The 15,210-nt window shown below is 33.8% G+C and overlaps 3 protein-coding genes and 1 long non-coding RNA gene across 5 annotated transcripts; 2 read left to right on the top strand and 2 right to left on the bottom strand.

Moving 5' to 3' along the window:
- The first annotated feature begins 1,898 nt into the window (after nt 1-1,898).
- LOC123202327 (CASP-like protein 4B1) lies at nt 1,899-4,469 on the top strand. The gene is made up of 4 exons (XM_044618202.1): nt 1,899-2,047; nt 2,802-3,148; nt 3,253-3,388; nt 4,109-4,469. Exons 2-4 carry the CDS (start codon nt 2,892-2,894, stop codon nt 4,298-4,300), a joined length of 585 nt encoding a protein of 194 aa, XP_044474137.1. The 5' UTR covers nt 1,899-2,047; nt 2,802-2,891; the 3' UTR covers nt 4,301-4,469.
- Nucleotides 4,215-7,631, bottom strand: LOC123202326 (probable WRKY transcription factor 33). 2 transcript variants are annotated; one of them, XM_044618200.1, is made up of 5 exons: nt 7,278-7,631; nt 7,012-7,185; nt 5,283-5,884; nt 5,028-5,189; nt 4,215-4,938 (listed from the first exon to the last, which is right to left on the bottom strand). In XM_044618200.1, exons 1-5 carry the CDS (start codon nt 7,503-7,505, stop codon nt 4,506-4,508), a joined length of 1,599 nt encoding a protein of 532 aa, XP_044474135.1. In that variant the 5' UTR covers nt 7,506-7,631; the 3' UTR covers nt 4,215-4,505. The 2 variants fall into 2 exon arrangements, with proteins under 2 accessions (XP_044474135.1, XP_044474136.1); XM_044618201.1 differs by having other exon boundaries at nt 5,283-5,881.
- A 491-nt stretch (nt 7,632-8,122) lies between these two features.
- LOC123201362 lies at nt 8,123-10,531 on the top strand. The gene is made up of 2 exons (XR_006498809.1): nt 8,123-8,576; nt 10,405-10,531. It is a non-coding gene; the product is annotated as an uncharacterized LOC123201362 (long non-coding RNA).
- LOC123201361 (F-box/LRR-repeat protein 3-like) lies at nt 9,739-13,825 on the bottom strand. Its single transcript, XM_044616834.1, has 8 exons — nt 12,968-13,825; nt 12,357-12,482; nt 11,882-11,986; nt 11,403-11,796; nt 11,189-11,318; nt 10,758-11,052; nt 10,420-10,671; nt 9,739-10,067 (listed from the first exon to the last, which is right to left on the bottom strand). The coding sequence occupies exons 1-8, from the start codon at nt 13,604-13,606 to the stop codon at nt 10,005-10,007; spliced, it is 2,004 nt and encodes a 667-aa protein (XP_044472769.1). The 5' UTR covers nt 13,607-13,825; the 3' UTR covers nt 9,739-10,004.
- Between the last annotated feature and the right edge of the window lie 1,385 nt (nt 13,826-15,210).

The raw sequence follows: 15,210 nt of genomic DNA, 5'->3' as shown, positions 1-15,210 counted from the left end.
TTTAATAGAATGGTAAGTGTTTGAGTTTTTTAAATTTCACGGATAGGAGTTTGAAAATACACTAACCTTTAGGTGGGAATAATTCTTTTGACCTAAATTGCACTAATGAGTGCTTATTTTCACATATGCATTTCCCTTGCATTTGATCTTTTAGAAGTATTTTATGCTCTATTATGTTAGTTTATGTTTATTTTTATGGTAACACATGGTTGGATAGGTTAGAATGAATTGAGCTTTTAATTAGAAAATTTAGTATTTTAGTGATTTCAACCTTATATACTTTTTGTAGATGTTTAACCAACTTAGAGTTCCAGAATAAGGAAGAGACCTCTAGAGTTTTTGTAGAGGACGTCTTGAGCTTTCCAGAATGGTATTATGGGTCGAAATCTAAGTTCGTTTGGGTTACCAAACATTACTTCAAAGGAAGATCTAAAAAGATAGTTCATATCCTAATCAAAGTAGGATTTTTGTCTGAATATTGAATCTTTAAAAGGGCATATCTGAGGCTTTCGATGTCCAATTGAGGTAATTCAAAATCCCAAATTCATCTACATATCCTAAGTTACAATTCTTATGAAGGAGTCAAAATCTAGAAAGATCATTTTCCTATTTGAAACTAGATTGGAAGTTATTGTTGGAATCAGAAGCTCTAATTCTTAGTTGAATCAGATTATTTTTGTATGGCTCACATAAAGTCTTGATCCAATTTCAAGAGAGAGTTGAATATAGGTTTAGAAGGTTGGAAATACATGTGCCTTAGGTGAAATTTTATTTTCCCTGACTTTAGTAGTTGGTGGGGAAGCTCTTTTACGTTTATGTCGGTTTATAAATATAACTCTTAAACTGTTAGGTTAAAAAGAAGTGGAGAGAATAAAATTTTTTCTTCTTGCTCTTCATTCCATATTGTTTGGCTAAGTTATTTAGTTAGATTTAAGGGAACTTCATTTTGGTGATCAAAATTGTGAGACTGTTTATAATCTTATTTACTTTTCTATTCGAATGTCTATATTTCTTTATTTTACATGTTAATGATTACATGATTTATGTAATTAAAAGGTCTATTAATTGATTGAATTGTGTAGTCTACAGTTAAACTAAATCTATAACCCGTAATTATTATGATATTCAGTTAGAGTAACAATTAAGTAAGAACGCATATGATCCAAATTTTTTGTGTTTGTTTAAAAAAGACATAGAATGAATTAAATAATCTAATTCTTATTAGATCTTTATTCATCTTTAACTCCTTGGTTCTTACTGTTATCAGTAAATTCATGAGAATTGTTTAATACCAACTAGTTTATTTATAAGAATTAATTTGTGTGTTCGACTCAAATTAACTAAATTAGGAAATATACAAATTGTTTAGCTTTGCTAATTTAGAGTTAAATATTTGAATAAAGAATAAAATTTATATATTAGAAATTAGTGATCATTTTGCGACCGTGGTAATTTTCCTTGAATCGAAATTGTTTTTTATTGAATTTTTATTACTCAATTTAGTTTTGAGAAAAAAAAATTTCTCATTTATTAACTTACAAAAGTGAACCCCCTTTCCCTTTTTTTTTATTAGTTACATGTGATACTAATTAGATAATTTGATTAATTAATTTTTATGGATTAACCTTTACTTATTATTATTACTAATTGTAAGTAGAAAATTTTAATTTTTAATTACACTCGATATGTATCAAAAATTTTGGCATCATAATCGAGGACTAGTTACAATTAGATTTGATGTTTTCATTATTTTTATTGTTTCATTTAGTGAATAATAATATTACTGTCATTCTTAACTTTGTGTTTGAAATTAAAAGAATAAGCAACAAATCTATCAGAGCGGATCAGGAATTTGGCATGAGGCCAAAATCTGCTCATATAGATAGTCCAACTGTAATATAAATTAAATTACGAGCATAAATTTCTTAGCATAAGAAAGTACGCACCATTCTGATTCATGCTTAAATATGTTAATTGGGAAACTGTTGGCCTGCAGCCGTCAACTGAACTTAGTTACAAGCATTTCAAACAAGGCTGAATTGTCTATCTGTCGGAAATATAAATGGCGCTTATAAGTGTGAAGATTGAAACCCATGTTACATAAAACCAATTGGCTTATGTTAAGGTCCAATCCACAACACTTATATACCACTCATTTTACTTAAGTTTATTAGATGTGAGACTCTTCTTTATTTGAGTCCTCAACACCCCCGCTTAAGTGCAAGCACCTAGGCTGTTAAACCTGTCTTTCGGCTCAGTCGATTCTTGGCTGGGTGCGTTGTCACTTGTATCCAGAAATACTTAGGCTGTTAAACCCGTCGTTTGGCTCGTGCTCTGATACCATGTCGGAAATATAAATTAAGCTTATAAGTGTGAAGATTGAAACCCATGTTACATAAAACCAATTGGCTTATTTTAAGGTCCAATCCACAACACTTATATACCACTCATTTTACTTAAGTTTATTAGATGTGAGACTCTTCTTTATTTGAGTCCTCAACACCCCCGCTTAAGTGCAAGCACCTACGCTGTTAAACCTGTCTTTCGGCTCAGCCGATTCTCGGCTGGGTGCGTTGTCACTTGTATCCAGGAACACTTAGGTTGTTAAACCCGTTGTTCGGCTCGTACTCTGATACCATATCGAAAATATAAATTGAGCTTATAAGTGTGAAGATTGAAACCCATGTTACATAAAACCAATTGGCTTATGTTAAGGTCCAATCCACAACACTTATATACCACTCATTTTACTTAAGTTTATTAGATGTGAAACTCTTCTTTATTTGAGTCCTCAACACTATCACTAACACAAGCTTCGGTTTCTTGTCATATTTCTCATAAGAAAACTCGACAGACGCTCTCGGTCTTGTTTCCTACCATAATTTACGAGTATGTCCAATTCAGATGACAAGAAACACGTGCCATCCTCGCCAGTGGCGCCATCACTAGCTACTGATGTCGAGGGCCAGACGGCATCCGGGTTCGGTATTTCCGAGATCACCCGGCGGTGGAGGAGGGAGGATTTGTTGAAGAAAGGGTCTATGGCTTTGCGAGGAGTGGCTTTATTATTTTCTTTGTTCGCTTTTATTGTCATGGCAAGTAATAAACATGGTGATTGGGAAGATTTTGATAAATATGAAGAGTTCAGGTAAATTTTTATAAATATTCTGTTTTCAAGCTTTATCTTGTTCTTTGGGATTGATTATTGGATTTTGATTTGTCGTGATATTTTCTGGGTAAATTTGTTTATAGGTATGTAGTAGCAATAGCAGTTCTTTCGACTTTGTATACAGGAGGACAGGCTCTGCGTCACGTGTTTGAGATATCTAGCAGCAAACAGTTGTTGCAGCAGCGGACGTCTGCCTTGCTCGATTTTTCCGGAGATCAGGCTTGAGTTTTCTTTAGTTCATTCTTTTGCCATTTTAATTTGCATCAACGCAATCAAAAGAAACCAGAAAAAGAATAGAATAAAAAAAGGCTTTGAAAGTTTTGGTTGTTTAGGTTTAAAGTTTAAGAATCAAATCAGAGATTCAGAAGGGTTGAAATGGTTTAGGTTGATGTTGCTTGCTTGAATCCATATATAGCAAACCACTTAAATTTGCATTGAGCTCTCAAACGTGGGATTTTTCGTATCAGCACAACCTTATCAGCACATAACAAGTCACTTAAAGCTGCAGGATATTATTCGCTTTAGACTTCATTGGTTTTGCCCTTAAAAGATGTCTCATGTTGGATGTGGGATTTTTAGCATACACTTTAGAAACAGAAAAACTGGTCGAGGATGGTAAGATTGAGGAATAAGTGAATGGACCATGGCCACCTCCTTTAGTTTTGATTAAGAATTTTATTGGTCAGATGGGCCAATCCTGAAAAGAAGGATGAGCCAGTAGCATGTAGAAAATAGAGGGAACTTTTTTAAATGTGTGGGTTTCCAGAAGCACTACATTTTATATTCGTCAATCAAACTAAAACACAGAATTTGATTCCTTGACCTGGAAGTTGAATTTGATGGAAGAGCTCTTATTCATTATTTAATATAACTTTCTGTAGTAATGTTTAACTTTATATCTGAATTCTCAGATTGTATATTTGGTTTGTTGTGTCACAGATTGTAACTTATCTGTTGATATCAGCAGCCTCAGCTGGGATTCCTATGACAGATAGTATGAGGGTGGGAGCAGACAATATATTTACAGACTCATGTGCAGCTGCCATTAGCATGGAATTCTTGGCCTTCATAGCACTGGCATTGTCAGCTCTCATTTCAGGATATAAGTTAACAACTCAATCTCAGATTTAAATATGCCCCTTTTTTCTCCTTTTGGTTCTGTGATTTGTTCTGTATCTAAACTGTCAAGTTTATAAGGCGTCAAACAAATGAACAAATACAAGTCCACCTGTATCAGTTACAGAAATTACTGGGCCACTACCCACATAAAAATAAAAGAATTCAAATACGATTGATAACAGTTACTGCTAAAGTGCGTTTTGAAGTTAGTTGTTTTTTAATTTAGGAATGCATCTAGGAATGAGTCTCCTTGGGGTTCTTCTTTGGCTCTGGAAAACACAGCACCTGAGTGTTGCGTCTGATTCATGTAAGAGCTGGCCGATTTACCAAATTCTGAAAAACGAAAACTCCCTGTGCCCAGCAGCATTGCTGATGTAAAATGAGTTTGACTATCTGATGTTGGCAACCTAGTGTTCTGAAAATGATCGGCAACAGCAGTCACCGATACCAATGGCTTTATAGGCATGGTGACATTGCTGCTTGTATTATTAGATGAAGGTCTAGGCAGCAAATAATTGCTGCCACGGGCTGCCGGAACATCATGGTTGTGTTTCCCTTCATAGGTGGTGATAACTGCCCTTGTATCATGGGATGCTCTTTCTACATGTTTCCTTACCAGACAACCAATAGTTGTACACTTATAGTAGCTCCTGCAGATGAAGAAAAATTATAATCAGAAACAAGTTCATTACAGATTCTAAAAATTTGGGTACAGTTTAAAGAGTAAATGATTAACCACCTTGGATTGGGATTGCCCTTCACTACTTTCTGTCCATATTTTCTCCACCTGTATCCATCATCAAGAATGTCAATATCACTTGTTGTTTGAACTACAATTTTTGGCTTCCTCGCAGTTCTGCTTCCACTACCAATAGCACCCTCAATTTCATTGTCTCCTTTCCTGCAAAATCAAAAGCAATAATAACCAAAACCCATAAGCACTTGCCTGGGGGCAAAAAAGCCAACAGTAGTAGTATTTTCTTTCCCCAATTACCATCTTTTGGCATCAGGTTCATTTTCATCCATGTCTCCTTGAAGATTACTTGTAGGTGATCCTTGCTCAAAATCATCCTCTCCAAATGAGGCTGAAGAATTACCCTGCATAGAGAAAGGCTCAGTCTGTGCATCGCCCGTCGCACCAACCAATTGATCAGGTACTTCAGAGTTTGCACATATGGAAGGTTGCATTGATTGAGAGAATGATCTTCTGGTAGATTGAGGCTTGGGATGGTTGTGACTTCCTTTATATACTATTTCAGTAATTTGTCCATTCAATGATCTCTCAACCTTTTTCTTTGTTGGGCAATCAGGGAATGTGCATTTGTAGTAACTCCTAGGATTTTCACTTCCTTTGACTTGCTTTTGCCCATATTTTCTCCAACTGTACCCATCGTCTGATCTCTTTTGCATTCTGGTACACTGAGGTGTTGCAGGATTACTTTGAATATTTGTTTGACATGAGGCCATTTCTGAGGAGAAGCTTTGCATTGGCGCAAATTCTGGCTTGACTCCCCTGTTTTCTACTAAGAAATCGGGCTGCTTTGTTGTGGGCTTATGGAAGTTCCATGACTCATGTTGGCTTTTAACTGAAGACTGCTGTTTCAAAAATAATGATTCAAAAATATCAAAACCAAACTGAAGATAAACTCACACAGATTTTTAAGATTTGATTAAATAGGAAATACCCTTTTCACAATTTTATATGAAATTACCTTTATGTCCAAAAAATTTAAATGACATGTTACTGTATCATTGCATCACAAAAATTTCATCCAAATGATTCTCTTGCTGAGCACATAATAATAGTTGAGTGTTCCGCATTGCTAGGAAACAAATTTTATGTGGACACATAAATGTGAGAGAAAATGTCACTGAGTAAGCTAGATTTTGAAGTGAAAGGGATGCACTTGCACTTTTGTGGTAGTCTAACCCAATCTAAACTATGTTTGGATTGATCTGACACAATTCAAATGGATTTAAAATTATCGATTATTTCAATTCTTATAATTATTTTTAGCGTTTTAATTTTTTTAATAAATTATTTCAATCTACTATTAATAAAATACACAATATAACATTTTGTCTTAATTTTAATCTAAAAATTATATTCCAATACCTTAAAACCAAGTCAATAATTTTAGTAATCAAATCTTATTCTTACTATAAAATAATAAAATAAAATTTTTAATTAAAAATAAAAAGTAATTATGATTATACGAAGATATAATTATATATAATAAGAAAGATTTTAAGTATTGTAGATACTTGTCCTTCAATATTTATTTATCTAATCATTCATGCTAGTTTGGGTTATTTTTATGTTAACTATAACATAATGGTTTCAAATTGTATTGAATTGATTTAAATTAAATTTTGTTTGAGAAAAATTCAACTTTAATCTGAATTTTGTCATATCATATTGGATTAATGAGTTGTATTAAAAATTGTCAGCCTAATCGAGGGAGATTGCTTCTTACTCTCAGATTAGCTTAATTATGAAGACGGTTTCGTCAACCTTACTCATCGGTTGGCATGTCTGGTCGAGGGAGAGGCTGTTGATGGACTAATGTATGACACTGAAAGATTGTTGAAATTGAGTGTGGATATATACATACATGGAAAAACCTCACCCCTTTGGATACGATCGAAGTGGGAGAAGTCCACTAGCATTTTGTGAAGCCATCACAAATTAATAACAATATATAAGGTGAATGAAACATTACCACTGAAACAATGTTTGAAGAAGATGATGAAGGCCTTGTTTGAGTTTGAAAAGAGAAATCAAAGAAGTTATTATTCTCTTCTCTCTTGTTACTCTGCTCCTGTTGCTGGTTATTATTGTTCCAGTTGAAGGTTTGCCCACCAAAAGCAGCTTCAGCTGTTGGTGAAGCAAGAATCTAAACAAAAACAAGCAGAACACAAAGTCATATAAACATGAACATGAACAAACTTAATTATGTTTATGTGGTTATATATGAACAAGACTTACATTAGAGAAAAGTGCAGGAGAAGAGTCCGAGAGGCCAGTTGAGGTTAAACCAGAAGGTGGGATAGATAAATAAGAAAAAGAAGAGACGGGTAATGAAGAAGAAGAAGAAGAAGAAGAAGAAGAAGAAGAGGTTGCAGTTGAAAAGTTAGAAAGTCCTCCCCAGTTGGAAGAAGTTCTATCTTGGTTAAAACTGTCCATTGTGTTAAAAAAATGAGAAGAAGAGGCCATAAATTGTGAAGGAAAGAGAAGTTAGAGCCTGAATTTATAGAAGAATCCAATAACATGAAAAAGACATATAAGAAAGAGGAAGAAGATGGAAATTCCTTAAATTAAACGGCCAATGTTTTTCATGGTGACATGGTGAGGTTCGCATTAAGTCTTAATGGGCTGCATGTTTTTTAACTTCTTTTAGAGTAATTTTCGTCTAGGAATTTTGCTGCAACTTGGTCAAGGGCTGCACGTTTCTTCACAGAAGCTAAAAGCAAAGTTTGACTGTGGAAAAATATTCTTGGTCAAAGGTTGTAGGTTTGACTGGACTCCGTTTCCTTAATCAGCTTCTCTATTACGTGTCCTGTATGTAACAGGCTAAGGTATGCCTTGCTTGGCACGTGTTCTTGTAGATGATTACTCATCACTTTAACATTAGAAATTTTAAAAATATTTAATTCAATAAATTTTTTACAAAAAAAATTCAGTATAAATAAGTTTTTAGTTGTTGGTGGCAAAATCCCACCAACAAAAACTACTAAAATTAGATTTTTGAAGTGCTCTACCTCACAAACTATTGTATAAATAGATTTATTGATTATGTTTATATGTAAAATAGAAAAAAAAAAAAAAAGGTGGAATATTCCCATTAGATAGATAGATAGAAGGATTCTCAACCAACACATCCAAATTTGACTACCTAAATATGTCAATTTAAAATAATATTAAAAACCCAAATAAAATTTTTAAATATTTTTTGCTTAATAATATTAAGACCTTATTCTTCTTTATTTCTTGTAAAAAACAGCAGAAAAAATGTCATCAGCTTGTTGATGAATGTATTAGCAAATTCAAACAGGAGCCGTCAAGTAAGGAGTATGGTGAGGTTTTGAAGGCCAAATGAAAACCTTGCGGTCCTGTATGTACTGATGGACTCAGAATCGAGAAATGAGCATTGAGGCGCCATTTCCTTGTTGATGGCTCTTCCCAGTTGTTATCCTAGTAATTTATCCTACAATCCTCAGAAACAATGAACCAGACTGCAGGGTTTATCAATCTTGAAAAAGCATGCTTTACAGAGATTTGCTCAAGGTATTTTAAGTTTGTTTTAAAAGGTTTTACTCATGTCATCAATCTTATTATCATTATCATCATTGCAATTGTGGCCGCTGTTAAGACTTTTTCTCAATTAAACTCACAGTCCTGATTTCTAAGAGCCATCAATGCATTGCAATAGCATATAAATTGCACAAGAAGTCTTGAGTAAGGCATAATTTCTTTTAGAAACCACTTAAATTAAGATCTCTCGTTATTACTTATATAATTTATTAAACATTAAATAACTATTTTTTTTATTAGAACCACTTAACTCAATTTCAGTAATTACGATTAAAATATTAAAAACACTCTCAAATCACTACTTCCACACTAATTAACACTAAAAGGATTATAATTGTGTAATCTCTCAATCTTAGATAATAATATTGTATTAGATATTACGCTAGTCAAATCGTATATAATTTAATATATTAAAATTTTAATTAGCACATCATTTACAAAAATATCAAAATAATCTTAAAATTTTAAAATTTACTAAATATATTTTTATTTTTTTAAAAGAATATTATAATATCATCAATGATAAAACGCTCTTTTTTTTTTTTTTTTTCTACGTACAAGTTAAAATACACTGTCAACAACATTAATATTTCTGACATTGTGACCGAACAACCGTTAGATAAAATTAGATTCGTTGGAGAATTGCCGGTAGAGTCAAGCAGCAGCAATCCCTAAAAAGTTGGCATTTTTCAGGCGGCAATGGGCCTGGTGGCTTGATTGGCCTGCCCAAGAAAGACCAAAAAGAAAGCTTTCACATCGTTCACCAAAATTTTTCTTTTATTACTGACCACACGTGTTTATCATCGTTAACTTGCTATCTATGGGTACCGAAAAAGAACATTTCTTGGCTCGGTAAAGGCAAAATTGAAGGACGCAGCCAGTGATCACCAAATCAAATCTTATCTTAATTCAATCTTCAAAAGTATGCTACTTTAAATTTTGCCTATACAAAGCTAACATGGGGACCAAAAAGGTAGCAAAATTGACAGTACATTCAAACTTTCAAACTGGAAAAGTGTGTTCAAGTGTTTTTTATGCATGTAAAACCTTTACTTACCAAATGCAACAGTTATGAGTCTAATCACTATATCTCAAATTTATCCGTCCAACAATTATAAGTGAAAAAAAGCTAAAATGCCATGCCAAGAAAAGCCAAACAAGGCTTCAAATTAGATTGCTTTCTGTTGTTAAGTGTTAGCCAAAGGCTGCCCCCATCAATACATGAACAATTACAGGAACTCTACCTCTAGACATTCGGATGGACATTTCATGGTTTTAAACATGAAATAAATTCAGATTAGAATAAAAGGTACAATAGGTTGAACACGACGAAGGGAGCAAATTTTTTGAAGAATTTTCCTGCTTCACGTTGCAGAATCAATGTTGGCTGAGATGGGATTTTTAGTATCCTCCACCCACTATATCTTCCACCTGCAACTTCCAGCACTTAGGGTCCAATTCAGCCTGTCAATGCATAATCCACTCAATTAAAATATGCATAATAATATTAGTGCCTTTATGACTTAAACTAAATCATCTTTCTTAGCATGCAATTCGGATATTCACATGATTTGCCAAACTTTACAGTTGTTTAGCACCAACTATTCAAAGAGAAAAATGACTGCTGTAGACTATTATGTGACTTCTCTTTTAGGTAGAAACAAACATATGAAGAAAAATTTTAAAGGGACAGAGAATTGTCAAGAAAACAACAGCTATTGGATAATGTTTCTTTAAAAAATTCAATAAAATCAGGCTACCTAGATTATGAAAATAATTGAGTTTGTGAACCTCATGGCAGGTCAATTATACATACCTGAAACCCTTTGTCTCTCCATTGAAACACGCAACCACGCTCTTCTAAATGCTTAAAAAGCTGCTGGGGTAGCAGTGATTTAAAGGATGACTGAAGTTTGACTTTTGTTAGCCCTCCACATGCCAACAGGGCAGCTGCCAATCCATTGGGAGTCAAGCCCTTCAAGTGCAGGATTGTCATGCTCTGTAAACAACTGAGGCTGGCCAGCGACAAGAGCCCCACGTCTGTAACTGAACTGTAGGATAAATTAATCTGCAATGAAAAGAATGAAGCAAAATTGGTCTCAGCCTCTGTTTTTGATATTTGCAAAATTTAACAGAAATGGAATTGGGGTCTACCTGTCTGAGGTTTTGAGAGAAGCGAGCAAGTGGAAGCATTCCAAGATCATTGATGTTGTGGCACTTCTTTATATCTAGCTTGGTGAGTTGCTTACATCCCACAGCAATGGCTGCAAGACCTAAAGATGTGATAAGCGGGCACCCTCGACTTTCAAATATGTTTAACCTTGAGCACTTTGATAAAGATATGATGGAAGTATCAGTGATGTCTTTACAGTAGGCTATATTAATCATCTCAAGGTTCGGGCAACCATGAGCAATTGCTGAAATGCCTGTATCTGTTATTCCCACAGACCTAAATAAAGCAACCATAGTAAGATATCCAGAGCCATTCATGCATAAAGACATTCCTTGGCATAAACATGGATTAATTATTCCCAAAGAGGAATGAACACAAAAGCATAAAAGCTAGTTGATGAGAGATCACAAACCTGTACAAATCAAGCTCTATGAGTTTTGAGCAGCTCATGCCAACTTGGGCCAGTCCGAGATCAGTAATGTTTAGACAAATTCCTAATTTCAAAATGGAGAGTTTGGAACATCTAGAGATGGACTTAAGACCTGCAATAGGCATAATTGTAAGTATGTAAATCAATATTGTAGTACTTTTTCAAAGAACATTAGAGAGAATTAAAATTTTGAAACCTTCATCATCGATTTCGTTATCAGTCAGATCAAGCTCTTCAAGAGAATGGCACTGCTGTCCAATAAGAACAAATGCATCCCTAGGAACTAAGGTACAAGACTCCATCTTAAAAGAACTGAGATCAGCGCAAGAATTTGTAATTTGGGCAATGGAAACACCAGTAATTTTGCGACAGCAAGTGATATCTAGCTTCTTCAAGTCTCTATGTTTTGTGACAACAGATGAGAGACCTTCGTCAGTCACTCCTATACACTTGCTTAAGCTCAGTTCCTTTAGAGATATGCACCAATTTCCAATGGCCTTCAATCCAGCACAAGTAACCACACAACCATCTAATTTGATTGATTGCAACATGGAAAGGTTCTTCAAACCATCGGCAAGAGCAAGAGTGACCTGACAATCACCACAACTAAATTGTAAATAAGGGCTAAAGGATAAGCCACTAAATAATAGAAAGCAACAAAGTAGAAAGACTTACCGGAGAGCCATAAGCCAAGGTAAGTTGCCGTAAACCTCCAGAACCACTTGTTAGCGAAGACAAGCCAAGGTGACTAATGTTTTGACAAGTTGACATATCAAGTGCCTACAAAGCACAAAAAGAGAAACTGTGTTCTCAAAAAAAAGAAAAAATCCAATCAATTTTATACAGAATCTCCGTGGTTTCCATGTAAAGACCACCTTGAATGATGTATGACACAGTGTAAATACAGCTAGTTTAAAAGCTAACACCAAAATGTAACATGAAACAACACTTGTTTTATTTTTTGTGTCAACATAGATTATTTTACTTATCAGATACACAGAAATTTCAAGAGTTATACAAGGGTACAATCATTGAAGTCTAATTTATAACAAGCTAATATCCATTACTGAAAAATCACATCTCTGTATTTTAGAGATAATGACAAATGGACACCTTGCCATGAACTTGTGTTCCAGCAAATAATACATACCTTCAGTGACTTGCATCCATGTTTAAGGGCTGCAACGCTATCATCATCAATACCAAAACACCCCTCCAAAACTAAATCTTCAAGATGTTGAAGTTTCAAGACAGATGGCAAGCATTTATTTGTAATCTGTAAGGCACCATATCAGCAAATAAAATTAACCAAGAGTCAAAGTTTCTGCAAAAATCTAACCACTAACAAGATGGTTCAACAAAACAGTTTAAACCCGGGATGATGCCCAGAAAAATGAAGGAAAAATATATAAATTTGATTAGTAAGTACAGGTAATCCAATTCAAAAGAAATTAAAGGCGAAAACTTGTTTTCAACAATGCAGGCAAAAAGTTGCAAGCTTGTCAATGGAATTAAATCACACTATCAACTATGATTCAAGAATCATCTCAACACTGCTAAATTAAAGATGAATTTGAACCAAATAAATGATAGAGCTGAAATAGACCCATATCATTTTGAAGTTTCAAAGCTTCCATATCAAATTGAACATTCATCTAAATCCATATTGGAGCAGATCCAGATGTAATGAAAACATTAACACCAAAAATTGCTAAGCAATAGATATAAACAGTGAAAAGATGAAACGAAAAAGAAAATTACCGGCAAATAAGAGAGATCTAAGCTGCGAATCTCCTTGCACTTGACCGCAATTAAATCAACACCCAAATCTCCAACGCCTAAACACCATTTTAAGCTCACCACCTTCAACTTTTTACACCCAACGGCAATACAACCGACCCCCAAATCCGTAACAAGCTTACATCTTCCCATCCACAACTTCTCCAGATTCTTCGCTTCAGCCAACGCCGCTGCTCCGGCATCCTTTAAACCAATCGCGTTCGAAATATCAATCTCCACCAAATTCTTGCAGCTGCGACTTAAACTCGACAACCCAGAACCAGAAAAAGCTCCCGACTTCGAAAGATCAATGGACAAAAGCGAAGACTTACACGCAGTCGATATGGTTGTTAACGAATGGTCAGTTATTCGAGGACAAAGACTGAAATCAAGATGGGTTATGTTCGGATAACGCGTGAGAATTTTTGAGAGATGCTCTTGGCGAAGAGGCTTGAGTTTCCTTCTATGCTTAGATTCCATAAGGTAAAATGATTTGCAAGCTAAAGAAAACGACTTTTTGTCCAGAGGGTTCGTATTAAGGCAGTCTAAGATCACGAAAACGATCTCTTCTGAAAGGAGATCAAAGAAGTTCGTCGTTTCAAATATCTTCTGTTTCTTCATGATTCGATGAGGTCTCAGAAAGGATTTCGATATGCACGAATCGAACGAGGAGAAATATAAGGAAAATTCCCAGAAGGGTTTTTGTCTTGGTCTGGTTTTTCTGAAGCTTAGGAGAGTAACCGTTAACAGAATAATGGTTGGGTCGGTTTGTGTTGGGCAGTTGAACTGGAAGTGAAGAAGAAGGAGGAGAAAGAATAAAATTACGGTTTTAGCCTTTACGGTCTTCTTCTAGTTCTACCCCTTGAAATTGTCCCCCAGACTTACACTGTAATTCAATGTAACGACGAAAACTGTATGGGTTTTTATGTCTTTTCAAACAGTAGCCAACGTACCGTACTTGAAAGGACATAGTAAATGGAGTTGACGGGGGTAAAACGGTCATAATAGAAGTCAATGTCTTTATCACGAAGTGAGATCCAGCTCATTCGGTGCAGGACTATATGAGGAAGGACAGATTCAAGTGCAGACAGTACAAACAAACCACCAAATTGACAAATATATTATTAATTAATTAATTAAAGGAAAAATTAGTTATTATATATCCCCGCGCATGATTAAATTTTAAATATTTATTCTAACTATTTAATTTAATTTAATTATTAATTAATTAAAAAATATATAAAACCCAATAAAAAACCGAGTAATCGAAAAAATTTGTTTAACCCTAGAAACCCAGTTTCATTTAATTTTACAATTTACATACTAATTTTTTGATATTAAAATTTAAAAATTTAAACTTAAAATTCAAAAGTTTTACAATCTAGAGTTAGAATCAAATTTCTCTCTAACGGGGAATACACACTTCTTATTTTTCATATCTCAAGAGTCAAGTCACAATCGAAAATTACAGACAATAAATCTCAATCCTCTTAAGAGTCAAGAATTCATGATAAATCAAATACAGTTTTGGTGAATTATTTATACTCCAATGTTATGCATTATATTATCAGTATAAATAAATTGGTTTAAAGTTGTATTGGTCATTTATAATTGTACTAGTCGATATTTTATGATTATTCATGTAATTATAGTGACTTAAATTAAAACTGATTGATTAAACTGATCAATTTTAGATCAGTGAAACAAACTAGGTTGACTAACTACTCTGATTTAAAAAACATTGGTATTACAATAATTTATAATGAATTACATCATTCAAAATAAAACTAGTGAAGGTATCATTGGACCACGCTAGTATGGGTATATTCAAATAGAATCACATCAATTAGAATTATATCAATCAAAATATGATCTTACAATATCACACTTGCTCTGAGATGATTTGACAATCATTCAAGACCGATTATTTTTATTTTTTTCAAAAATTTTACATTATTTATCTTTACTTTATAATTTAGGAAAGATACTTTTATATAATTATATCATTAATTTTTTTTAAATGATAAAAAGTTATAATTTAGATAAGAGGTTTTTGTTTAACTAGGGGTAGTTTTCATTTGAGTTAAAATGAATCAAAAACGACTTTAAACTCAACTCGAATTTTTAATATCTAATTCGAGCTTGAATTTTTTCAAACTAATGAATAATATTGTTGGAGAATTATCGACAAAATAAGCAAGATTTGCAAAGAGATAACAATGTCT

This window comes from Mangifera indica, chromosome 18 (genome assembly GCF_011075055.1).
Source record: "Mangifera indica cultivar Alphonso chromosome 18, CATAS_Mindica_2.1, whole genome shotgun sequence".
NCBI classification, from domain to species: domain Eukaryota; kingdom Viridiplantae; phylum Streptophyta; class Magnoliopsida; order Sapindales; family Anacardiaceae; genus Mangifera; species Mangifera indica.
The sequence above is the reverse complement of the archived record's forward strand: the minus strand, read 5'-3'. Positions and strand labels throughout refer to the sequence as shown.